Source organism: Lissotriton vulgaris, chromosome 8, assembly GCF_964263255.1.
Source record: "Lissotriton vulgaris chromosome 8, aLisVul1.2, whole genome shotgun sequence".
NCBI classification, from domain to species: domain Eukaryota; kingdom Metazoa; phylum Chordata; class Amphibia; order Caudata; family Salamandridae; genus Lissotriton; species Lissotriton vulgaris.
In genome coordinates, this window is record NC_141696.1 from 1,388,559,490 (window position 1) to 1,388,587,343 (window position 27,854).

General features: G+C 47.1%; 1 protein-coding gene across 2 annotated transcripts in view; it reads left to right on the top strand.

Moving 5' to 3' along the window:
• CHAF1B (chromatin assembly factor 1 subunit B) overlaps positions 1 to 27,854 on the top strand; it is a 337,605-nt gene that overhangs the window by 64,004 nt on the left and 245,747 nt on the right. For both annotated transcript variants that reach the window (XM_086935399.1, XM_086935398.1), the window contains exon 3: positions 27,095 to 27,227. In XM_086935399.1, the coding sequence (XP_086791525.1) occupies positions 27,095 to 27,227 (133 nt within the window). The remainder of the gene's footprint in view (positions 1 to 27,094; positions 27,228 to 27,854) is intronic.

Sequence of the window (27,854 nt, forward strand, 5' to 3'; positions counted from 1 at the left end):
CCTTCAAGGCTTTATACAATTGAGAAATCAATCCTGTAAAGGGTCCTGGGTCCAAGATTGTCATCAGGGTGTGTGGCTCCTCAGGAAATGTGGTCCATACTTCACATGCTGTGTTAGTTTAGCGTACTGTAGGAAGTGACCTGGTAACTTTCTCTCACATCCACAAAAGAGAGCGGTTCCATTTAAGTATAGATCTTCCGCTGTTACATAGCCACCATCAAATCATCCAGACATATCTATCACAGTGTGTATATGACTGAAGCTCTGAAGCCATGTTACAGGTAGTGACCAGGAATATGGGGCCTTCTGTATTACAAGGGTGACTGTGTGCTCCCTGGCAACTGGCTAGCCACAAATGGGCAGTCTCGGAGGGGAGAGGGGGGTCCTTGAGCCCATCATAAGGTATTGTGGACGGGCAGCCTCTGTGCACCATTCCACCAGTAATTTCTTCTTTGTGTTTGGCCCCTTAAAGCACCTTTGTGCTGCGTACTGGAGGAATCTGGTCAGATTGTGGACATAGGTCTTGGAGACCAAGGCCTCCCTGGTCTATATCCAGCTTTAACAGCTCCAGCTTCACTCTACTGCATTTCCCTGCCCACACCAGGGAGAACAGAAGGATTTTCAGGATAGTGAATGTAACATTGGGGATTTGACAGAAGGAGTTTTGCAACACATGTAGGCATTGTGGCAGTAGGGCCATTTTTGCCAGGGATACGCGACCCATTACAGATAGTGGGAGGCGATTTCAGAAATTTATCGGGGTCTCTAGACCAGTGAGGATGCTCCTGCATTTAAGGTATATTGAGCTTCGGCTGTATGGGCAACATGGATATCTAGAAATCGGAAATGATCGCATTTACATGCAAATGTAGAGGAGGGGAGCTCCGTAATATATCTCCCAGCTAGATCTGCCAGGGGGGCATATAACAGATTTCTGGCTATTTATAACCAACCTGACACTGTCCCAACCTGAGACAGCACTGTTAGGAGGACAGGCACGGCCTCTGTAGGGTGACGCAAATATAGCAGTATGTCATCTGCGGACAAATAAATGATGCAAGTTCGTCCATCCCCAACTACGTCCCATTGGGCCATGTCCGGCAGCATACGGATCACCTGTGGTTCCATCACTAGTGAGAAAAGGAGTGGGTACAATGGGAATTCCTGTCTCGTACCCCGCTGTATATTAATGAGCGCAGAGATTACTTCACCGCTGCACACTCTGGCAGTTGGCTGACAATATAGCAGGTGGACCCAGGAAATAAAAATCTGATGCAAGCCCCATTCTACCCAATACCTCTTATTGTAGGGTATCAAAGTATTTCTCGATATACAAGGCGACAGCAGCCACCTGCACATCCATGCCAGCTGTAGAGTGCAGTATATGAGAGAGTCTGCACATGTTTGAGTCGTCCCCCCCCCCCCCCTGACCTGCCATGAACCCACACTGATCTTTGTGCATCAGCTGACTAAGCACCCTACTTAGTCTCTTTGCTAATACTTCAGCCAGAATTTTTGTATCTACCCCTAACATGGATAAAGGTCGGGATGAGCCAGGCCGCGTGGAGTCCTTGCCTGGTTTGGGGAGTATGACTATCTGGGCGTCTCTCATGGAGGAAGGGAGTGTCCCAACAAGTTTGGCCTCATACAGGGTCTCTTGCGTCCCAGGGAGTAGTATATCTGCAAACGTCTGGTAATACTCTACCGGAAGGCCATCCGGACCCGGGGCTTTATAGCGTGCTATAATCTGCACTGCCTCCAGGAGGTCTTCAAGTCAAACTCTCCCCCTAATTCATCGCACAATGATCAGTAAGATGGGGTAGTATTATATTGTCAAGGAACCATTTGTGGCTTGTCAACCACCTTGTCCTCTCTATATACCGGTTCCAAATGTGTACAAAGTAAAGCATTTATGGCAGTCTGCGTATAGACGAGGGCACCATCAGCTCGGTTTATCGTCCATATAATGGGGGGCGTTTGGGCTTCAGGAGCTATGCCAGAGTTTACCCGATTTTTACCCTTCCTGGTGCAGGAGCTGGCGCTATTCCCGGCGAACCAGGCAATCCAGTTTATCCCATATTTCTCCCACCATACGCTGGGCTTGCAGCAACGCCTCACTTTGTCCCTATGTATTGGCCCTTATTCTGCAAGGCGGCCAATGCATTCCTGACCTCTGTGAGATCCTTCTTTAACCGCTTATTTATTCCTCCCACCTTTGACAGGCATTCCCCTCACATCACTACTTTTAACGCATTCTATCCTGACCCCCTGGCATTGGTGGACTACCAGTTGGCTCGAAAATAACCACGGATCATTTCCCTGAGTTCCCCTCGAAAGATATCCTTCAGGGCGTCTGGTTGTAGGTGCCAAAGAGGAACCTCCAACAGGCCACTCCTGGTCCCCCATGTCAGGAACACCGGGTAGTTATTCTGAAAGGAATCTCCCTAATATCCCTATCTGTAGGGCAGCCGCGGCAGCATCGCAGGTAAGCAAAAAGCGATCTAATTAACTAGAAACTTATCGCGCGTGTAATCCTGTTCGTCCAAAGGGTTGTACGCCACCAGTCTGCAATCCCATGCGATCCATGACACCCTGCCGTGCAGCTGGCCTATTGGGTTTTGTGTGTAAATTTGGGGGTATCTATCCATTTTGCCATCTAGCACAGTCTCCTGCCCACAAAATTTGGATTTCCGCGTATGGCAATAGTTGTTTTTCCAGATATAAATAAGTCACATATTTCAGTGCCATCTAACACTCCATGCACCAGAACATATCGTTCCATTTTATCTGCTACACAGATACCCAGAAGGGACCCTGCGGAGCCACCCAGATTACCACCCTTTGGGCATATGTAGAGTGTGGTGGTAAACTTCAGACCTCTCCTCTTTTTGTGCAACCTTTGAGTTTCCAAGTCTGACTAATGTGTTTCCTGCAGCATAGCTACATGTATGCCATGCCTGCAAAGATAAGTTTGTAGTCTAAATCTCTTCACAAATGAGTTGAGCCCCCGTACATTCCATGCTACAAAATTAAAACGAGCCATCTATTATTGTTATTGTTAATATTGTTAATATTATTGCTAATATTATTGTTAATATTATTGTTATTATCAATATCAATATTATTAATATCAATATTAATATTGTTGATATTGATATTAATATTGACATGTTGTTGTTATTATTACTGTTAATATTATTATTATTATTGTTAATATTAATAATAATAATAATAATAATATTAATAGCAATATTAATACCCTCGGGGTGACTACGCGCTCTATAAAACCATAAATAAATAAATACATAAATATTGATATTAATATTATTATTATTAAAAATATTATTGATATTATTATTATTATTATTAATATTATTAATACTATTATTATTATTTGTAATATTATTATTATTAGTAATAGTATTATTAACCATAATAATACTATTATTGTTAATATTATTATTATTATTATTAATAATGATATTATTATTATTATTATTATTATTATGTAGAGCGCAACAAATACCCGTAGGTGTCTCGGCGCTGCGGACGGATGAGGGAAGGCAAGTGGCCAGTGGGCTAAGTGTTGTTATTATTGGTTAAATAACCAGGTCAAAGTTGTTTGCTAGAGGTTAGGAGGGTAGGGGCTGTCTTGATGTGGAGGGGGAAGTGTGTTCCATAATCAAGCAATGGCTTTTGTGAATCTTCTGTCGCCCCAGGATGTTTTTTTGTTTCTGGGGACCGTCATTAGATTGGCTGCTGAGGAACGAAGGGGTCTGGTAGGTGTGTAAAGGCTAAGGTGTTTTTTAGGAACTTGGGTCCAGAGTTATTTATTGCTTTGTATGCGATACATAGGGCCTTGAATTTGATGCAGCCAGTGGAGTTTACGTATTATGTTGGGTTCAGGTTTAAACTTGTGGGTGTTGGTCAGGATTCTTGCCGCCGCGTTTTGAACCATTTGTAGTTTATTTAATACCTTTTCTTGGGTGTTGAGGAGTAAACCGTTGCAGTAATCCACCTGGGACAATACTAGGGTGGTCATGATATTTTTGCCGGCACTAGAGGGGAGATATGGTAGAAGTTTTTTTTTTTTTGATGGTGTTGAAGGCGGAAGAGGCCACAGTGTTGGCGTGTTGTTGAAAAGATAGTGTGTTGCCAAAAATGATGCCTACGCTTCTGACCTATTTGACAGGGGAGGGGGGTGGACCCAGATCCTGCTGGTCCCCACAATGGTGGCCAGTAGGAGAGAGGTTGCCGAATATCATTACCTCCGTCTTCTCCGAATTTAATTTAAGGCAATTGTTTGGCATCCAGGAACTTATTGCATGCATTACATTTTGGAAATTTGCTGCCACTGTTGGGCCGTTGTTGTGAGTTTCTATTACTAGCTGGGTGTCGTCAGCGTACGTGGTGAGTAACATGCCGTGTGAATTGATGACCCTCGCCAAGTCCGACACGTGTATATATTGAATATTTATTTACCTGAGTTCTTACAATAAGTCTGTATACCCACCTTGCCAATTCTGCCATCTGAACAATACACCATACTCCAAAACCTCCTGTCCCACCTGCTGGTTAAACATATTAAAAACAAACCGTGCCTCCCCGATCATAGCTCCCACCCTATGAACAGGGGTGAATCAGTACAAATAGTCACCCCACTGCCTAATTACAAGAGAGCTTCCACCTGAAATATAACCTCGTTTACAGTCTTATAAACCAGTCATTCATCTCTGTGCCATCCACACAACAACCACGCCACTTATCTCTATGTCGGGGCAAAGGGTTGCCCTGCCTGTTCTGGTATGAGTGTACCCATCCACTGCCAGCCGCTCATCACACTGTCACACTCACACAGCTACCAGTCTCTACCGAATCCAATCCAGCAATGAGAATCAGAAGTGAAAGTGAAGGGGGGGAAAGGAGGAGAGAGTAAGAGGACAAGAAGAGTTAAAGAGGAAGATTAGGGGAAGAAAAAAGGGGGATGAGAGGGTGAAGGGGGGCTGACCTGCCACATAGAACATCTGTGCCCTACCCGCCAGTGCAGTACTTCTGCGCCAACTTTATCTGTAATGAGCTTAGGTTGTATCTCTAGTTCCTCCAGCTCCTCAATTGCCAGTGCTCCTATTACCATGCAGTGCAGTGGTACACACTAACTTGTTCCTTGCAAAATGTTCAGGTATTAGCGGGCTGGGGTGTGTCCTCCACTACATTTCCTGTGCTTGCTTCAGAGTTCGCAGCAGTCACTACCTCTACCAGTGCTCTGCTTCCTCACGTTCAGCCATCAAAACTCTGGGCTCACTCGAGATGATGGCACCCCTTCGCGGTCTGATCCCACTCGTTCTAAGGCCAGGGAGCCATCCTGTTGTACTACCACACTGCGCAGACCTCGAGGCATGCCTGCTCCACTGGCCACATTTGTTCGTCTTCCACAATGAAGTGTAATGAAAGAGGGTCTGAGGGAAGTTTAAAGTCCTAAATGGGTTCATCCCCCATAATTCTAATATTCAAAAAACAAAATGGAATCCATAGGACTAAAAAAAGGGGTATTAAACCTATACCTCTAGAGACAAATATAGAGGCTATCACCACTCTCTATGTTGTTGAGTGAACAATAGAATCAAGAAAGCAAAAGAGAAGCAAAGATAGTACTCAAAATCTCCTCCGGATAGTTGGTATCCCATCAATACACAACCATGTGCCCAGTGTCCTCATCTGGGGTCCCAAACAACCCTCTGTTGCCTCTCTTAGTTATCAGAGAGAGCAGAAAGAGAGCTGAATCCTTCTGTGCGAGTCTTACAGAAGGATTGAATTGTGTTTAGAAAACGGGTGATTTGAGTTAACCTTTAATGTGCAGTGCAAAAAAATACTGTGCAAAGGAGTCCTTATAAAGGATAAATCAATGAGATAGTACACTACCCTCACTGCTGCTAATCCTAGCAATCTCATGTGTTTTCCTATTAAAATCAATGTGGAAGTGAGAAAAAGATACAAAACAGTTTGAAATTAATCACTGTTCCCACGGTCAACATGTTTCAGCCACTTAGGAATATTCTCCCTGGCTTTCTTCAGGACCTATAGTTATCTTGTCACTGCAATTGCAATAGAGCAAAAAGAAGTCATACATACAGTATTACTGTTGTATTCGTGTTCAAACCCTTGATGTAAGCATGATGACTGGACTGCATCTAGGGAAAATAACCATAACATCTTTGTATACCATTGCCTTCTAATGTTATTGTACCTCCATACAACTTACATTGAGTATTTCACTACTAACTTTATTGACAAAAGCTTACCATTACTTCTCAAGGGGTATGCCACAACTCACTCTGCACCAGCTCAAGTTGTGTTAGAGGCCCGCTCTACAAAGGAAGAGTCCAACAACACTTGTTTGTGGAAACAATATTGATATTCCCTGATCATCAATTAGTAATAAATGTAACCATAGAAAAAGCAGAGCAAGCTGTTAAAAATCCTCGTTGCCATCACAAGTTTAGTCGATAGTTGAATCATGATGTACCTAGCACCGTGTTGATCATTAAAGTTCTATTCTGGACACGAAGGAACAAGCGTAACCCTCGATAAGTATCTTACAATGTACTTGTATTGTATAGTGCATTTGCTGATTAATTTTAGCCTCTAAAAATCAAGACTTATACAAGCAAAACCAATATTCAAATTTATATGTAGACAAGGGTCTAGACCCCTATCGATAACCACGTGTACCGTAGTTTATAACCAAAGCAGTTTGTGTATGAGCCACATGTCGTAAAACAAACAATGTTAGTCCTTTTGTAGTGCATGTAAAGATCAACATGCACAGAAGGCACTCTTCCAGTTAAGACGTAGTATAAGGTTTACATAAGCGTTTTTATCTTATTAGAAAAATGAAATGAGAATTCAAAACTGTCGAAGACCATAGTCATGGAACTTAAACAGGCAGACTGTCTGCCTAATAACCAACGTTCCGTGCCGATAATTGTATGCGGCAGGCAAGGAAAATAAACTCTATTTCTATTCCAGAAACACTTCTCTTGCCAGTAAAAACCCACTACTGATATAATAGCTGCTATGATGCGGGTTCACTCCGATCTCAAAAGCGTCATAACATTTATAACGCGAGTACGTCCCTGTAACTCACAAATAAAAGTAATAGGTCTCTCTACCTTACCGGAGCACCTTCTATAGACTACGAATAGTTAATAAAGACAGGCAAAGATCATGCGCCTACCTGTCTGTCGGTACCCCCAGTCTGGAACTTCACTGGAGTGGAGGTATCTGGGCATTTGACGAACCGCCATTTTATCCTAAGTTGTAAGGATGTGTCTCGTTCGTGCGCGTCGATTACCTCATCGTAAGAACTACTCGGCTGTTATCATGCTGATGGAAGATGTAGTTCTTGCTAAGTTTGATAAAGTTATACGAACATAGCAGATCTCGCGAAAATGTTCGCTTTGGAAACCATACGTATGTGCAATCTCAAAACTACCTCTTCATTTTATAACCACGAAGGACCGCATATATGTGAGTCGATCATAATTACGAGTATAAATGAAGTTTGAACATCACTCATTCGATTTACGATAATACCCTTCAATCAGATACATATTTCCATATTTATTTAGTTATATGCTCAATATCTTATTCATTTTTAGGTCGAGCTGACGTTAGCATTCATGCTAAGCATGAATGCTGTCAGCTCGACAACTAATGTTATCAGTATTTAGGAGAGTGGACACCAAAGTGTTACGAGCTTTTTCAGTGTCGGATTTCACCTCGGGAGCGCGCAGCATTGTCTGCAGTGGCAGTGTCAGTTTCGCTTTTTTATTACTTTCGTTTTTCCCCGAGGCTGGCTGAGGCTGGCTTGGAATGAACAGGCTTGCTTTGAACATCATGATTAATTATTTTTAGCCGTCTTGTAATGAACATGCACGCTGGGATTACTTTTAAAACACTTCTTTGTAAAGGCACATTTATAATTATCGGAAGCATCACAGTGAATAAATGGGTCAAGCTGCTGGTTTATTTATTTTTATTAACCTGGCTCCGTTAGCGTTGTAACTATTTTTGGAAGCCTGACGACAGCGTTAGCTGGCAATGCAATGCTTACATTTAAATAATGTTGTCCATGTTTGCGCAAACTCGTTCCCGCACGTCGCCTTGCCCCTCTCGTGTCTCATTCCCTTGCGCAAACACACTCCACAGTCACGCATGCGCACATACCCAGCCACACACACTGCATACACACACTGCATACACACACTGCATACACACACTGCATACACACACTGCATACACACACTGCATACACACACTGCATACACACACTGCATACACACACGCAGACCCACGCGCACACACGCAGACCCACGCGCACACACACAGACACATTGGAACAGACACCCCCCTCCCCTCCCACTCACCGGGCTCTTTCGGCGTGTCTCCTCTGCAGCGCTGGTCGGAGTCGGCCGGCTTCACTGCTTCCTCGGCGGCGGCGGGCGGAACTTCCTGCTGGATTGCAGGCCCCGCCCCCGTCTCGGCCAAAAGTGCCTGACTTCCGGTTTTCACGGAGCAGGGCTGCGGCGGTGATTTCTTTTGGGGGCAACAGCGGTAGGCACCCTCTATTCTGTTCTTCCAATACTCCTGCGATAGGATTTTTACTCGAAAGAAGTCTCAATTTAACAGCATGGCGTACTGGCGTAATCTCAGGCATTTGTAACGTTAGTGTTGGAAATTTTGCAAGAATATGCCTGTGTTTATAAAATACCACCCTGGCCTACTTCTAAGCTAGTGGGTGGAGGATTTCTTTTTATTAGCTTGATGGACCTCTATAATTTACAAACATACTTCTCAGGTTGAGTATATATACTGTCCACAGATAATGGAGCTTTTAATAAACCATGTAGCTTTCTCCATCACTTCCTACTGAGGAAGTGTCATGTGGTTCATGCAAGATTAACCTGTCACATGCGTGGTTGTCCCTCAAAATTCAACCCCCATGTTAACTTATTTGTATCCATTAACGTTGCCATTTATTTTCTCTAAACAGACTTTCTACATCGGGCACGCTAACACCAGTCCGCAACCCTCAGAAGGTTCTGCAGAAAACATATCATTAATGAACACTAGGAAAATACATTATTGCTGCTAGCAGTGTGCGTCCCCGTTATGCCCTGGCTATTTTGAATATAATATAATATATGTCCTGTACATCACCGCTGGCACGTGCTTAGTCTCAAATCCTTCGCATCCTCACCTTCTCCACACAGATGACAGACAGGTTTTGAGTAATGAGATTTCTTTACATCCTGTATATCTGTATTTATCATAGAACCCTTCTATCTGCTTGAATGTGAAGCAATGAATCTCACCATTTCGGATGTGTTGATGCTCCAGGCATCTTTCGGTTTGAGGTGCTTTACATTGCAGGGATGGGGTGCACATACACTCCAAACAATACCACTCAGTGCCACATAATTACACGCCACACAATTACACTCTACTGAATACATCATACACTCCACATAATTACACGCCACATAATTACACTGCACTCAACGCAACATACACTCCAAATACCACTGTGTCACATATTTACACGCAACATAATTATACTCTACTGAATGCAACACACTCCACACAATACCACTCAGTGCCACATAATTATGCTTCATAACTACATTGCACTCAACGCAACATACACTCCAAATACCACTCAGTGCCACATAATTACACTGCACTCAATGCAACATACACTCCAAATACCACTCAGTGCCACATAATTACATGCCACATAGTTACATTGCACTCAATGCAAAATACACTCCGAATACCACTCAGTGCCACATAATTACACGCCACATAATTACACTCTACTGATTAGACTGCGCTCAATGCAACATACACTCCAAATACCACTCAGTGCCACATAATTACACGCCACATAATTACACTCTACTGATTAGACTGCGCTCAATGCAACATACACTCCAAATACCACTCAGTGCCACATAATTACACGCCACATAATTACACTCTACTGATTAGACTGCGCTCAATGCAACATACACTCCAAATACAGTTCAGTGCCACATAATTACACTGCACTCAATACAACATACACTCCAAATACAACTCAGTGCCACATAATTACACACCACATAATTACACTGCACTCAATACAACATACACTCCAAATACAACTCAGTGCCACATAATTACACACCACATAATTACACTGCACTCAATGCAACATACACTCCAAATACAACTCAGTGCCACATAATTACACGCCACATAATTACACTGCACTCAATGAAACATGCACTCCAAATACCACTCAGTGCCACATAATTACACGCCACATAATTACACTGCACTCAACATCTAAGTCACGTAAATACAACACATATTGCATTACAAATGCTATAGGTGTCACATTTGCGAAAGTTAAAACTATTGGCATTGTAAATGACAAAGCTATTAATTTTGGTATTTTCAAAACGAACAGATAAATATAAAATTTGTCATTTACAATACCAACAGCTCAAACTTTCCTAATGCGAGACCTATTGCATTGCAAATGCTTGTTATATTTAGGCACATGCTTGTGGCATCGCAATCTTATGACCATCGGTTTCAAGGTTGAAAGCCCACAATAGAGCAGGACCAAAAAAACGCATACTCAATTAGTTATAACTGATGTATTTCGCGAATGACTAACAAAGTTATATTCCTAATTGAATCAAGTGGTTAGTGTACACAGGAAACATGTAGGGTTGAGCTAATATAGGCAGAATATCCATTGTGGCAATTAGTATGGTGCGCTCTACAGATTTGCAATTATAGTGTTATTTCATTTATTGGAGAGAGCCATCCAAGGGATGGTATCATTCAAGCCTGTGACATCGCTTGCCAATTTAAAAACCCATTGTTGTGCACGTTGGAATAACAAACTTGGAACCTCACTACAGTGTGGTGGAATAAAGGGTTTCTCTAATTCTGTCCACTCCATTTCATCTGGTTTGTGGTTTTTATCAACAAAGTGTCTAGTGAGTTTAGTCACTGTTTTCTTACACCTAAAGGTGCTCTTATGTTCCATCATCCGGAGCTTCACTTTTCTTGTAGTCATGCCCACATATTTGTTGTTGCAAGGACACGTCATAAGGTAGACCAGGTTTTCACTATTACAATTTGTGAAAAACCTCTGTTCCCAGGGTTTCAAACAGTCTATGTCTACCGACTTAAACTGTTTGGTTTGGGCACATACCCCACATGATCCACAAGGGAAGTGACCTTGAACTTTCGGTAGGTTCCATAGAGTTGTATCCGAATCTTGTCTCAAACTCAATGGTAGAGTATGTACCAGTCTGTCTTTTAGATTCGTACTCCTCTTTAGAGCAAACCATGGTAGTGGTAACAACTGTTCAGAATACGCCAGTATTTTCTGGCTCTCTTCTGAATATTGTTCGACGATGACCAGGGCTCTGAAGGTCGCCCACCGAAGCCTTCGAAGCTAAGGCCCTGCCTGCTTCTTTCACCTCCAGCCAGTCGCAAGCAGTTTCAGGTGTGGTGAAGTAGTGGGTGCAACCCCCATGTATGACCTTAAGCTTAGCGGGGTAGAGCAGCATGTACTGCAAGTTCATTGCCCTTAGCTTTTGCTTCACACCACCAAGCTTGTGTAATCTGGAAAGATGTGGGTGGTATGATTTTGAAAAACTGGGTCTTCAGCCCGCTGTGCCTCCCTAAGTATACAGTCTTGATCTCTGTAATTAAGGATCTTGGCAATAAGAGTGTGTGGGGAGGCACCGACTGGTGGGGTAAGGACCAGCACCCGTTCGATCACAAAGTGGGAAGAGAAGAGAGCTGCAGGCTGTGTTTTTATCCAGTTTTCAAGGAAAAGCTCTGGTGTATTATCCTCTGCTCCCTCCGGGAATCCCACAAAGTGCAAGTTACATATGCGGGTATCAGCCTTCCGCATCTTCAGCTCTCTGCTCCATTACTGGTGTTTTACTCCGCTAGGGCCATTTTCAGGGTGGAGACCTCAGTCTCCAGCTTTGAGATCTTTTGTTCAGTAGCCAGGGATCTCTACGCCGCCGCCCGCAGGTCCACTCTCAATAGGCCAACATCGAGGAAGACCGCGTCTATTTTTGCCTGTACCGTCACGCTGGAGGCTTCAAGGCAGCACGAATCTGAGCACCAGTAGGGTCTACCTGAGCGGTCTCTACCACTGGGGGTGGTTCACCTGGAGGATCTGGATGCGGTGCGCCATCTTGCGCTGTGTACTGGTCTATCTTGGTTTGCTGTGCCCCCCTCTGCGGTCTCTTTCCCCATGATCGTGTCTACAAGCTCTGTGGGTTGGGAGCAGTGTTGCAAGTCCTCTCAGGGGCTTAGCACCCAGGGCCGAGGGGAGGTCTGGCAGGGGAACGCTAAGGTCCTGGCGAAAGCAGGATTCCTTCAACAGCTGCTTATTACTTTCTGCATCAATGGGCATCAGCAGATGGGGAGGTCATTAGTTCCTAGCTGGTATGTACTATTATATCATCTGGACCCTGAGTGACTCTCCCCTTTGGTATAGAATGCTGCAGGGTCACTATCTTAGCGACTTGCCTCAGTGGGCCAGTGAGGGTGGAGTTCATCGCAGGGGGAGGACGACCATAATTCCCAAATAAAGCTATGCTGCTACAATTCGCCACTTCTTTCCATTACTGGAAGAATACCTGTTATTAAATCTCTGCTCCCATTGAGCCATTAGTATGCCTGTGTCTCACAAGCTCTTTGCATACATTCAATTGGGAGGCGAGCTCGACAAAGAGCTGATGAGCGAGCCAGGCATGCTCAAAGGTCTTCTAAACAGTTAAGGGGAGTCTCACGTCGTACTCTCGTAACCCAAGCTGATTTGCAATCTCCACAATCTCTGCACCGCCACACCTCACCTTGGTCCATTAGGGTATTCGTCTGTTTCAGCTGATGCAGGCCGCCAGAAGGGAGTGGGCTGTCTCCTGATCTCCTACTGAGCGGCGCTCCCGGTTATCTCGCACCAAGTCACCGCACCGGAGCACAGTGTACCTTGGGTGCTGGCTCATGTTTCACTCGTTGCCTCCTCATGTTGACGACCCAGGCCCGCAGCGGAGAGCCCGTCCAGCCTCCCTTTAAGTTTCTAACCTTGGACAGGAGTCCACAGCCATCAACTGGTCTCCGCTCCCCTTTTTGAACTCTACCCATACACCTAGGGCACTCAGCAGTCACCTGCCTCCGCGTTAGTCTCATCGTGTCTTCGGCCGATTGCCGTTGCTTCCCCAGTCTGCGGTGGTACCCAGCAAGAGGATGTTCAAGGCCTCACGGCAGAATCCAGCAGTTGTAGGTCGCTCTGACGTCTTATTCAGCTGTGCCTGTACGTTTTAATATGCGCCGCTCATGGCTGTTGTTGTGTCGGGTGATGGGGGGCAGGATGTACCCTAGGGAGATCTCTCTGGGACCTACACTCAGGGGCATCTAATCCTGACTAGGCCTAACACGTGGCCCTAGAATAAACTCAGCCAGACACTGGGAATAAAGTTGCTTGCTCGGTCGGCGCGTCTCTATCTGAACGCCCTCGCACGTGCTCGACCTCTTTTTATTATAGGGCGGTCACATGACCAACATGTCCGTCCCTCGGGACATCGGGGGCGGACCTTCAGGAACATAACATTCCTCCTAAAATAAGGAAAAACCAAAAACAACTGCAAACATTAAAACATATTCTAACCATAATCTTTGTCTTAGTAACATCAGGACCGAGGCCTTCAGCGTCTTTCAAATGCCAGTGCATTCAGTTCAAACATTACGTGCATATATGTAAATGAGAACAGTCTTACGTAAAGTAATCTCTCAGCCAGCCGGAGGGGGTGGGATTGTCACGTAGCTGGCGTTGGGACCCCCGATGAGTCATCAGTTCTGTTCCAACCTCCACTTCGTGTCTTGGCGCCTCGCTGTCGGCCCCCTCCGGATCTGGGGCCTCATCCAGGGCCTCCGTGTCACCGCCCACTTCTTCGCTAGAAACCTGATGCTCGTCACGTGGCCTGACCTCGGGCTGAGATGTTGATTCACCAGCCGGCAACGTAGTTGCAGTTTCGGTTTGTCCGCCGCCTTGCTGGCACCTTGGCTCGCTGCTTGAAGGGTGATAGTTTGAAGTGAGACACATTGCGAGTCACCCTGTCTCGTCCTCGAGTGGCTGTGATGCGGGTGCCCTTCACACCACTGACTCGCCATGGTGTTTCTCGTAATTGAGTTTGAATTTGCCACCAGTTGCACGATTCCTGATGAGCACCAGGTTGCCTCTTTTGAAGTGGGGGGCCACAGCCCGGCGTTTCTTACTGATCTTGTCACATGCAGAACTTCTTTTCTTCTCCACTGTGTGTTCATCTATCATTTCAGGTGCCCACTGGGGGTGATGGGGAATGGAGTCAGTTATTACCCTTCCTAGGAGGAGGTGTGCGGGAGCTACCCCAGTTGTGGAGTGCGGGGTCTGTCGGTAACTTCGGAGGAACGTGAAGATGGCCATTTCCACTGACTGTCCCTTGTCATGCGCAATGCGGATGACCTTGTTTAAAGTCCTCATGAACCTCTCGGCCTCCCCGTTGGCTTGAGGCCACCTCGGTGTGATGCGCCTGTGACGCATTCCCAGAGACTAGAGATATTCCGCAAAGTCTTGACCCTGGAATGGCGGTCCATTGTCCGTTCTGAGTTCCCTCATGGCTCCATGGGTGGCAATGATTTTTTCTATCTTGGGGATCACACAGTCTGCACTGGTGCCGGTGACAATTTCGACCTCAGGATATTTAGAGTGGTCGTCTATCATTACCAGCGTGTGTCTTCCATCCGGAAGGCTACCAAAATCCATGCTGACCCTTTCCCAGGGACCTCGGGGCCTGGGTTCCACAATGATGGGGGCTTCACGGGGGCTGTCGCCCGTGGTTTGGCAGGCCGTGCATGTTCGCACCACATTCTCCACCATGTTGTCCATGAGCGGGAACCACACCTTTGTCCGCAGCCGGGCCTTCGTCTTGACCATCCCCTGGTGCCCCACGTGTGCCAGTTGAACTACTCGTCCTGTCAAAGCCGTCGGGATCACCAGGCGATGCCCTCGCAGAAGGCACCCCGCCGCGTCTTCATTCAGTTCAGCCCTCACGTGGTACAGACTGTCCATGATTTTCTGGGCCTCTGGTGTGAGTACTTTCCAGCTCTCCTTGGCTTTCTGCCAGTTGGCCGTTCGGAGTAGATCCTTGGCCCGCTGTATGCAGGCATCCTGAGCCGTGACGCTCACAACCTCTTCCAGGGATATGGGGCGCGGGCATGATCTGGCCACGACCCATTGAACATAGGCCTCCGTCTCTTCTGCTTCCTCCATCTCCTCCGGGGTAGCCGGCCTGGGGTGTCGTGACAGGTAGTCCGCAGGATTCCTTGCCCCTGGCTGGTACTCGATGGCACAGTTATATTCTTGCAGTTGCAATATCCACTTTTCAATTCTAGGGGGTGGCTTGGAGGAGGTACCTGAAAACAGAGACAGCAGCGGCTTGTGGTCCGTCACTACTGTGAAAGGCTTGCCATATACGTACAAATGGAAGTGCCGGCATCCCCAATGTATTGCAATGGCCTCCTTTTCGATTTGGGAATACCTTTGTTCTGTGTCCGTGAGGGACCGGCTGGCAAAAGCAACAGGGGCCCAGTCTATCTCGTCTCGGGCTCTCTGCATTAGAACAGCCCCCAATCCCGCCGGTCCGGCATCTACCGCAATGAGAGTGGAATGTCTTGGGTCAAAAAATGCCAATGTGGTGTTGCTGGACAGCGCACTCAATGTTTTGAAATGCCCTTTCCTGCTCAGGTCCCCAGTTCCATGGTGTGGAATCTTTGGTTAGTTCACGCAGAGGGAGGGTCAGGTTGGCTAAGTCTCTTATGAAGCGACCACAGTAATTTACCATCCCGAGAAAGCTTCGGACCTCCGTGACAGTGGTAGGCGGAGGTGCGTCCTTGATGCCCTTGACCTTGTCGGGTTCAGGGTTGACGCCATCGGCTGAGAACACGTATCCGAAGAACCCTAGTTTGGTCTGAAGAAATTCGCATTTGTCTCGGTGCAGAGTGAGTCCAGCGCTGCGGAGCCTGCGGAACACCTGCGCCAAGCGTTGGTTGTGTTCGGGGATTGTTCTTGCATGCACCATGATGTCATCACTGACATTGATTACCCCCGGTATGCCAGTAATGAGTTCTTGGATAACATTCTGGAACACCTCGGCAGCGCTAGATATCCCAAAGCTCAACCTGGTGCACCTGCGCAGTCCGATGTGGGTGGAGAACGTCGTAATGTTCCGGGATTCTTTGTCCAGTACGAGTTGATGGTACCCCGCCCGGAGATCCAACTTGGAGAACCACCTGGCCCCGGCCATCTCTCCGATCAGGTCGTCGATCGTGGGGGTGATATGTCGTTCCCTTTTGATGGCCGCATTGGGGAGGCGCATGTCCAAGCAGATCCGGACCGCCCCAGGCTGTTTTGGTTTCCTTGTGACCACGATGGGTGATACCCAGGGGGTGGGTCCGGACACTTTCTCAATGATACCCGCTGCTTCCAGCTTCTGTAGTTCTTCCTCGACCAGTGGCCTCAAATGGAACGCAACCCGCCGGTGTCGCAGGGCCACCGGTTGAACAGTGGGGTCCACATGCAGGTGTATTTCCCGACCCTTGAAACAGCCAATCCCTTCAAACAGGTCAGAAAAGTCTGCAATCAGTTGTTGCACCGATTCCTCATGCACCCCAAACGCAAAAGAGACCACTCCCAAGTCTTCTGCCGTCCGACAACTCAGGAGCATGCCTTGACCTTCTTCCGACACGAAGATGTTGGCTCGCGTGATCTTGTCTCCGTGCCGGACTGCTGCTTTAAACTTTCCCCGAATGCGGAGGGGAACGTCCTGACCGTAGGCAAAAACGGTGATCGGAGTGGAGCGGAGGCTGGGAGGAGTAGCCATGTCTCCGTAGAGGGATGCACTCATGAGATTTATCGAGGCGCCCGTGTCCACAGTTGCCATGATGTCCTGATCAGCCACTTGTATCGCGCACTGTGGTAGTGTCCTGGTGCGTCTGGTGGCCGTGCCGATCATGTGCACCTTGTGTACGGATCGCTCCTCCTCGTCGTCGTCCATATCACTGTTGCTGGGTCCTCCTTCCGCGCCTTCGGGCTCCGCCACCGTATGTATTGTCTGGCGGGGCTTGCTGAACTTTTTGGACCGGCACACTTTTTCAAAGTGATTCATTTTTCCGCAACCGGAGCATATTTTGCCCCGTGCTGGGCATTCTGGCGCCGGGTGTCTCGGGCCTCCACAGTAACCACATGACTGCGCCGAAGCTCCGCCCTGCGGAGTTGTTGTTCGCTTCGCCCATTTGGGCTGTGGGCGGACTTGTAGTCTGTTAACCGGTTCCACTTTCATGTTGGCCTGTAGAGCTGCTTCCATGTGGGCTGCCCTGGCCTTGGACAGCTCCTTTGTGCGGCCCAGCGTGAGAATGTCTGGGAGGGGTTTCCCCGACTCCTCCAGTATTCTCTCGCGTAGTTTAGCAGAGGCGCATCCCTGTATTATCTGGCCTCTGATCTCTTCCGTGACATCCTGAAATCCACACGTTAGTGCCAGTTTCTTTAGCCGGGAGTGGTAAGCGTCCAGCGATTCATCTGGCAGTTGCCGCGCTTGTCTGAAAATGAATCGTTCATAGTCTTGGTTGGCCATTGGTTCGAAGTGCGCGTTGAGTGCGTTTATTAGTGTGTGGTGGGTTTTGGGAGTTGCCTCCGTAAGGGTGCGGGCAATGGAATGAATGTCCTTGCCACCAAGATGGAGAATCATGGCACGCTTCTGTTCCTTATGGACCTTGGTGGCCTCGAAGAATATGAAGAGCCTGTCCACCCATTCTTTCCACTTCGGTGCGAGAGTGGAGGGCGCACCCTCCACCACAAACGGTTCAATGGGCGGAATGTTAGCCATCGCTTTAGACGCCCAGGAGGATGTCCGTGGGCAGCCGGGAGATGATCCGGCGGCGACCGGAGCGCCTGGCCAGGCGTACCTTGGTGCGGTTCACACCCGTGCAGCCCAGCGCGGTGCGGCACTAGGCGTGGAGGGTCCACAGAGGGAGCACCTCGCGCGACCAATCAGACTCCTGTGCGCCGCAGGAAGATGTAAGCCAGCGCCGCTCACCTGATGAGAGCCAGGGATCAGAGTCTTTCCACCAGGCAAGCTGAGCGGGGGGGTGTGGTGGCAAGGCACGAGCACCGCAGACACGTGGGAGTGCCCGCAGCCGCCTCACCCTAAGAGGGACACACACACGCACCCCGAGCGAGGGATCGACAACCACCCTCGTCGCCAATTGTTGTGTCGGGTGATGGGGGGCAGGATGGCCCTAGGGAGATCTCTCTGGGACCTACACTCAGGGGCATCTAATCCTGACTAGGCCTAACACGTGGCCCTAGAATAAACTCAGCCAGACACTGGGAATAAAGTTGCTTGCTCGGTCGGCGCGTCTCTATCTGAACGCCCTCGCACGTGCTCGACCTCTTTTTATTATAGGGCGGTCACATGACCAACATGTCCGTCCCTCGGGACATCGGGGGCGGACCTTCAGGAACATAACAGCTGTAAGACCTACTCCAGAAGGCAAGGGGGTAAAGCCCCGACACTGTGGCAGGATGGGCAGGCTTCTGTAGGAGTGTGAGCGGGCCTGCTCCAGAGCTCCTTATAGTGCTTCCGTCGCAGCCGCCATCTTGGCCACGGCCCCACATTGTCTATTTGTTTTATTGATTTTCGGCCCTTTCATGCCATTAATCTGAAAATAGGTCCACGCTCTAGAAAGGTCACACAGGATATTTTTGCAGTTTATTACAGACTATGAGTGTATCAGAGCTTCCTTTAGGCCCTTCGACCTCTGGACATTTCTGGTACATTATACCTTGATGGTGGTTCCTTGCATTCTTTTTTCTATGCCGGCTTTGCAAGCTCATGTAGAGAACTGCCCAAGCACATCCTTAAAATGCCTGGGTTTCTCCAGACTGGGTGCTCGGGTGTTGTTGCCTTTGACTCAGTGAGTTTCACTTACTGAAGATAGCACTCCTTTTGTCGTTTTTTCCCCCCCCCCCCCCAACATACACTTGGCAAAGTGCACTATCCAGCTGAGCCTCAAGTTTTGTCCGAAATGCAGCATTCTGTAACTTGAGCCATTAGCTTTAAAGAGTGGTGGGAGATGGGTGGTGGCATGGTTGCCGGTTGTGCAATTGGATGGGTTAAGACTGCTATTGCTCACATAAGAGAGAACCAGAAAGTGAAGTAACCCTATATTCCCCTCTGGCACTGATGCGTGAATTGGGTATTGCCTAATACTCTTTGCCAACTCCTGCTTATGTTTGTTCTGCAGCACACCTAGCTTGTGGTCATTGTAGGAAGCTGGCTTTTTATGTAGTATACCAAAAGGAGGTACACTATGTAGAGTCCAGGTGACCCTTATTGCTTTACAGGGCTGAAATTAGTAATCCCAAATGCTTTGTTTTGTGCTAGTGTTAAGCATTTGTTGTACACAGTCAATAAATGAGACAATCACTCAAGAAGAAACTCAAGACCAGTTTAGAAAATAGCATATATTTCTATGTAATTTTTGACACCAAGATCATCGGGTTACTACTTCAGACGTTCTCAAATTTCACTGTAGAAAAGGACAGCTGTTTGATATGAGGCACGAGCCTTGAATGCGGTAATGTAATCTTATGGGAGAAACATTCATTGCATAGGTGCACTTATAGATTAGATTACTTACAGGACTGCTCTTCTGGACTTAAGGTAAGTAGAGGCCAAGAAATCACCTACAGTTCAAGTTTGCCTGCCCTAGAGTGTCCGGGTGCAGAGGTGCTTTCAGCGGTGGTAGTCTTGAACACTACACGCTAAAGTCAATGGGGAAAATTAACTAAGAAAAGGATGCAAGGAGTGACTGGGGGACAAGTCGGGCAGAACCTGCGGGTGGTGGAGCGGCTCTACTCTTGAGGGTCTCAGGACCACAGAACCACCATTGGTTTATGTGAGCCTGGGCAGGGGAGCTCGGTAGCAGGTGTTTTGTCCTGCTGGTCGGTGAGTTAGAGACTCTCAGTTTTTGGTGTTCCAGCAGAAGAGGGAAAAGAAAAGAAATACAGCAGGGCCACTCTCTGTATGAAGCTATCCCCTCTAATAGTTCCCGCGACATGCAGGTAAGTTTTGCCGGTGATGGTTCCGACTGAACACAAACAAGCCTTGGTGCTTGCAACTGGCTGTAGTACCTAGAGTATTGTTGCAGGGCAGCTCCTGGAGATGCTGGCATTTCCGAACTTCGCAGGAAGACTGATCCGACCTCCTGGAGCATGAAGAGCTCTTGTTGGGGTGCTTCTTCCTCGGTGGGTCCGGGGGTCGACCGAACGGTGTACAGTGCAGCTGCAGTCTGCCTGCTGGTGCAGGGGAGTAACTCTTCCAGATGCTGCAGGGTCAAGGAAGTGCTGGTCGTTCTTCCAAGAGTTTGGGGAGGCTGTTCAGATTATGGACGAGTCTGTCGGTGATTGTCGGGAGAGGAGCAGTCGGGAAGTGTTTTGCCCTAAAGTAGATGTTGGTTCACACTTCTCATATCTTTGTTTTTTTTTGTCCTTTAGACAGACAAATCTTAGTTTATGGTGTCGGGGGGGGGGCCTTAAATACTACATTTAGGGGGGTTAAGGGAAGTGAAGGGTAGTAGCCAATGGGCTACTTACCTCTGGGGTCTCTACATCCCCTATATGACCATAGATAGTGGGCTTAACACTTACGCAAAGTTCCTAATTTCACCAAAATCATGTTGGTGTAATCCTTCTTTTATGGAGCATATCAGGCAGCCCACACTGTGGTGTGACTAGCCTGGTACTGCACCACTCCTCCTTGCATAGCTAATTTCGCACCTGTCCTGGTGTGAAATGGGCCTTAGGGCAGGAGATGGCATCTCCCTCCTCTGGGGCAAGCCAGTGTCTCATATCAAAGGTGGCAGTGGTTTTGAAGCACCTGGTCTTGATATGCTCAATAACTAGCCATTATACTGGAGGCGTGAACACCTTCCTCTGGAGCTGGCATGGTTTCTGGCATTCAGGAGCATCAGCTTTCCCCTGTAGGGCTTCAGAAACGTATGTGGTGACAGGTTGGATGATACCAGTCAGCCAGCACACTAAGAGGCTGGACAGTTTTTCTGGGGGCACATCGAAGGCACTTCTTGGTGCGTGTCCTAATAAATCTTGTACTGGCAACTGTATAGATTTATTAAGACAAGTTGTTTGATACCAAACACCCTAGGTTTCAGTAAAGTCCTCGTATAGCTGGGGAACTCGTACTAACCAGTGCCCAGCACATGTACTTAGGATGACTTCCCAGTTCACTTGTACCAATGATTATTTTAAGTAGACAGCACAGGGGCTTATCATATCATGTCATGTAGATATACCCTCACATGTAATATGTCAAATGACCTCAAAAACAAAATTATCCATTGGTTGCGGTTGCACAGACCGATAGCACCTAACATAGATGGGGACATAGTTCATGTTAGACGGATCAACTGGCTGGGGAGTAGAACTAAAGATATCGAGGGGGACCTAGTGGTGGTAAATTTTAGAGACCCTCGGGCAGTTGATTACATCCTAAATTGGCCACCTGGGAATGGGGAATCCTGTGTTATCCCACGGGCTTTAACATACTTTTACCCCAGGTCAGAAGTTACCAACTCTAAATATTCAAACAGACCACAATCTTATAGGCCGCCCTTTATACCACCCTACATCAATAATCATCCTCAGTATGGGCATCAGTTCACCAGAGTGCCTGATCTACACTCCGCCTGGTCCATGGTCCCCCATAGACATATGCTGAACCAGGGTTCCAGTATGAACCACCTGAGACCCTTTACCCCGTTGGATACCTACAATCGGTTTTCCCAGCTGTCAGGGCTGGAAGACTGCGATTGAAGTTGGGGGCAAGGGGGGGGGAAATGATAATGAACTTCTTGGGGATGAGGATCCTCGTCCACCTTGGGGTAGCATTGGTACTGAAGAAGTTAGTCTATCTACAGACCATATGGCGACCACCAATGACATAACTGAGGACTCCAGGGCAGCTGGGCCCGTGACGAGTATGGTTGGTTGCTTTGCAACCCCCATTTCATTGGCCCAGGAGGGGGGGAGCCCTTTGACTAGGGTGGTTAATGAGAGGTTGCCCAAGGTGGGCTACACTTCTATGCCTAGAGGAAGGCGGGTAATAAACCTCCTTTCTTGGAATATTGCTGGGCTAAAGAGGAAGTTAGAAATCCCGGAGTGGCACACACTCATTGAGCAGTTTGATGTCTGCCTGTTCCAGGAGTCATGGAGTCTTGTTCCGCTACATAAATCGGGGTATACTACCCACTTTGTGCCCGCAGTAAGTAAGGGAAAGGGCAGACCATCGGGCGGTCTCATAGTTTGGATAAAAATAGATCTGAACTGGGTGGTCACAAGCCACATTGTGGAGTGTAACGATATACTGCACCTTTCGGCAAGAGGAGGGGAGGATGTCGTTAGGCTTGACCTTTTTAATGTTTATGCGAGAGGGACACAGGGTGACTCTCCCTCTTTGGCTTTAACAGCCCTGGATTCGGCCTTAGTCAATTGCCCCTGCTCAGCTAAAATTCTTGTGGGGGGTGATTTTAATTGTACATTTGAACCCCTTCTCGGAGACGACCCCTTAGGAATCGAAGAGGAGGATTCAAAATGGTCCATCCCAACTCTTTCTCTGCCCCCTGTTAGGAAGTGGTCACCTAGGGCCATACAAATTAATGCACTGACAAGGGACCATAATTTAAGAGCCCTTAATGGTAGGACTATATCTGACCAGTCAGGGGCATTGACCTTTAATAGACTCTCAGGCCCGTCCCGAATCGATTACATCCTAATGGATGTTGGATTCTGGCCGGACCTAATTGATATGGAGGTCGTCCCAAGCCAGGATAGTGACCACAATCCCCTGTGCTGCAAGTTCAATTGGGGTGTTCTGAATGACAGGCGAGCGATTGTCACCTTAAAAACAACTAAAGAAGTTATCCCATTTAACAATAACCGTAGACTGAAATGGGATAAGGCTAAGCTTAATGTGGGCGATATAGGAATCATCAAAGCAATGGTTGAGGGTTTGTCTTCCAACTTAGAAATCTGGGTTGGTGAAAATCGGACCGTCAATCGCCAACACACCTCCCTTGACTCTGCATATAAAACCACAATAGATCAAGTTGGTCAATTTTTTATCTCGAAGGGGAAAAGTAATAGGGCTCCTGCTATACCCTCTACTCTTAGTAAATCATGGTATAATAATCATTGTAAGAGCAAAAGGAAAAAATTGACAAAAGCTCTGCTTTCAGGGGACCCTTCACTGGTTAGAGCGGCCAGGAGGGATTATCTGAAAGCATTATCATTGGCCAAACGGGAGTGGGAGGAACAGCATTGGCAGGATCTTTCCAATGCTGTGAGAAGTAGGAACCCAAACCTTTTTTGGGAACTGGTTAATAGAACAAGGCAGAGGAAAGCGCAACCATTGGCTGATCATATAACTTGCCAGCAATGGTTTACACATTTCTCATCCCTATTTGGAGACTCGGAAGAAACAACTAGTCCGGGGGTGAATAGCTTGGGTGAAGGAGATCCCGTAGATGATAATGTCCTTGCATTTTCAACTGCAGAAGTAGTGTTGGCGATTAGACACCTAACCCCTAAGAAAGCCGCTGGGCAGGATGGAATCCCTGGGGATCTGTTGATGGCGGAGCCAGTGGCCTGGGCCAAACTAATTGCGATTATAATGAATCTGATCACGAGGGGACACCAGGTTCCAGACTCCTGGAAAGGGGCTGAGGTAGTTACTGTGTATAAGAAGGGGGCTAGAGATGACCCTGCGAACTACAGACCCATCAGTTTGATAGACATAATCCAGAAAGTGGTCGGCAGGGTCATCATTTCAAGAGTAGGCGACTGGATAGAGGAGGCTAGTATCCTCTCCCACTTACAAGCGGGGTTCAGAAGGAAGGTAGGTACGATGGACCAGGTCTTTCGTCTCTTTGCCATCTACTGGAAGGCGGTTACTATCATGAAGGGCAGTTTGTATATGGCCTTCATCGATCTTAAAACTGCATTCGACCTGGTCCCTCGTACAAAACTTTGGGAAATTCTAGGAGAGATGGGTATTCCCAGTGGTCTTCTGAGCCTAATCGTAAAGCTGCACGAGGGGAACTATGCGAGGGTTAGATGGGGATCCCAGGGGCAACTTACAGACAGGATCCCAGTGCGGAGAGGAGTACGTCAGGGCTGTGTCATGGCTCCGACCCTCTTCTCCCTATTCGTAAACGGAGTGGTGGACCATCTAAAGGGGGAGGAGTCGGATGCCCCATCCCTGGCGGGGGAGAGAATCCCCACACTTCTCTTCGCTGATGACACCCTATTAATTTCCAAATCCCCGGTGGGCTTACAAAAACTCTTGAATCGGTTTAGCTCCTTCTGCACTACCCGTGGCTTAACTATCAATACATCGAAAACCAAATTGATGGCTTTTGCACCCTCAAAAAGATTCAAAAATAATTTTCTGCTTAACAACGCCCCCCTCGAGCTGGTCGAGTCTTTTGACTATCTTGGTGTCCGGATTAACAGCCGCATGACCTGGAAGGATCATCTTTCCAAAATGTTATTAAACCATCGTAGAGTATCCGGGGTGACGCTGAAGGAGATCCGTGAATCAACCACTAAACCGGTCTCCCCAGCTATGACCATCTATGAGGGTCAGATTCTTCCTGCTGCACTTTATGGCTCCGAACTGTGGGGGTTTGAAGGGGTTTCTGACTTGATGAGAGCGGAAAACAACTTTTTTAGGAAAGTGGTAGCTCTTCCCACTTCCACCCCAATGATCCCTCTAAGATTAGATCTGGGCAGAAAAACAGTAAAGGATTTGGTGAGACTACGCCCGTTGTTATTCTGGTCCCGACTAAGAAGAACTGAGGAGCTTGCAAAGTATGCAGAAGGGCTGGATGAACTATTACTACTGGATACATGTAAAAAAATAGGATGGCTAAATAAACTGAAAGAATTGGCTTTCAGCTTGGGTCTAAGAGAGGCATGGGAGCTGCAGTCACCACCACCCAAAGATGTTATAAAAAAACTATACTGGGACTGGGTACAGAGTAACGCTACGAGGTCTACGAATTTGGGCTCACTTACTGACCAATTTTTGTCAATTAAGTGTGTGCGAAAATTGGAACCCTTTCTCGACTTAATAACCAAACCATTGGATCGAGCGCTGTACCTAAAATTGCGATATGGGACGCTCCCGGTTCATGACTTTACGGTGAGATGGTTGAATACAGATGCCCGCTCGCGTGCATGCCCGGGCTGTGCGGCCCCTAAGGAATCGGTGGCCCACTTGTTTTTTGCCTGCCCAGCTTACAAAGGGGCGCGGAAATTCTGGTTGAAACCCGTCTGTAGGGAATTAGGGCTGAGGTGCCATAGCCAGGCACTACGTGTCCTCTCTACAGATTCTTCATCTGCCAGTATGATCTGTGGGGTGGCTAAATTTTTGGGAAGTGCGTGGATGACACGTTCCCGCTTACTGAAACTACACTCTGGAGGTCCCACTAGCTGAGGACGAATTTACTGTCAGTAGATTGACGAATGAGGTGTCCATGCTTTTACTGTATTTTATAATCTTTTATTGGAATTTGATATGTTTATGTATATGTATTCTTTTATGGTGATAAATTGCCGAATAAAGATATTCAACATCAGTAATATAATGCAGTCTGCCTTAGGGTTATAAGGCCTGCCGTAGGGGTGACTTAAGTATATTAGATGCTGAAACTTTGGTATGGGACACAGTGAATGTACCATTTCAACAGTCTGCATTCAATTGGCTTGAGGGTCCCTTAGGGTGGTATAATACATGCTCTCATTTCAACAGTCTGCATTCACTTTGCTTGGGGGTCCCTTAGGGTGGTATAATACATGCTCTCGGGACCTCTGGTTCTCTTATTTGAATTTGATGGTCATCCTGTCCTTTAAACGTAAGAAACATGGCAGACTAAGATTTGCGGTCTTAGCCCATCAATTCTGGAACTCTTTTCCTGTGGAGATTAGATCAGTAGCCTCTTATGCGCAGTTTAGGAAACCGTTAAAGACCTGGCTGTTTCGCCAGGCCTATGACTAATCTAATCCTCTCACTGCTGCAACATTCCCTAGACTCCACTGCCATGAAACCGTCTGGTGTACGTGCGCTTTACAAATTCATTTAACATAACATGCTGCAGCACTTGGGACCCTCTTTAGTAGCCATGCCCTGGGTACCAGGGGTACTATTTACGAGAGACTTATAGTGATGCTAAAGTGTGTGCCAATTGTACCACAATTAGACCATTTTATTTTGTTTTAGGAAAAATGCGTTGGAGCCTGATTATCAGGGTTCAGTGTGCTGTCAGAGTTGAAAACCAACACCTAGTAGTTCTATGGTGGGCAAAATGGGGGGTGGGAGGGCAACAGCAACAACATTCCAGTTTTCTACAATCCTCTACTGCCAAGTTCTGTTTTGAAGTATCTACAAAATGCTGTTTGCTCATCTGATACCTGTATTAGCATTGCTTTTTTTCTCATTTATGATTTTGGAAAGATCTTTTGGCAATGGTATTAGTGGCGCCAATGTAGCTTCAGATTTGTATATATTTTTAAAGATGGTTAGGTGAGCCATGGAGAGGGATTTTAGCATGTTTCTTGTCCCAAGATGTAGTCCTTTGCATTCCTCAAAGGATTGAGGGATTTTTTTGTTGACATACGAGGCAAACTTGGTTTGTACATTTGAGTGCATTTGGCTGACGTTTGCTTATGTGTTATTTTTTTCCTTGATCAGAGAAGTGGTACTAGAGTTGAATCATACCCTACGTGAAGACAACTGCCAAAAGGTGTAATCACTTGAGTATGCTCCATTAGTTTATGCAAGGAGATAAATGTGTCTCAATTTACCTGTTCTAATTTCATAAATTTTATATTTTAAACTAGATATGGAAAACTGAACGAGGACCAGATGGAAAAGCAACTGTGGAATTCTTGTCTAATTTAGCCCGGCATACCAAAGCTGTGAATGTTGTGCGCTTTTCTCCCGCTGGTGATGTTCTAGCTTCTGGTGGAGATGGTGAGTACCTAAATACTGTGCCCTAAATACTATTGCATGTGCTAGTGAAAGATAACTTGATGTATCATGGCTCTTTATGGAATGTTGATTTCAATTCTACCCTCTTCTGATAGATAGAGCAGCCTAATCATTCGGGACGTCAGTATGGAGCAAGTTCCAAGACATCAAAAACGGGTCACCTCGGGAGGCTCTGGAGCGTCCGGGTATAGAGGTGTCACGGCGTAGGGTGTCCCATTCACTTCAATGAGAGAAAGGTTTGGTTACAAAGAGGTTGCAAGCAGGGACTAGGGGTCCTGTCTGGGGGATCCCACAGCGGGGCACGAACTTTGAGATCCTCTGGCACAGGGTGATGCAATTGGTCTACTTCTCGGTCTGTGGTGCTCGAGTGCATTTGTGTCTTTTGACGTTGGATTCTGGTGCAGCAGTCTCTTGCGTTGGATGGGGCATGCGGAAAGAGGCTGCATACGGCGACTGAAAGTCCAATTTGGGCAAACACAAGTTTGGGCTTAGCTCTTGTTGGTCTGGGGACTCCGTTGGCACAGTCACCTCCCTTTTACTCAGACTCTGGAGTACGTGTGCATCTTTACCTTAATACCTTGGCTGCTAAGGGTTTTCCTCTCCTGTGCT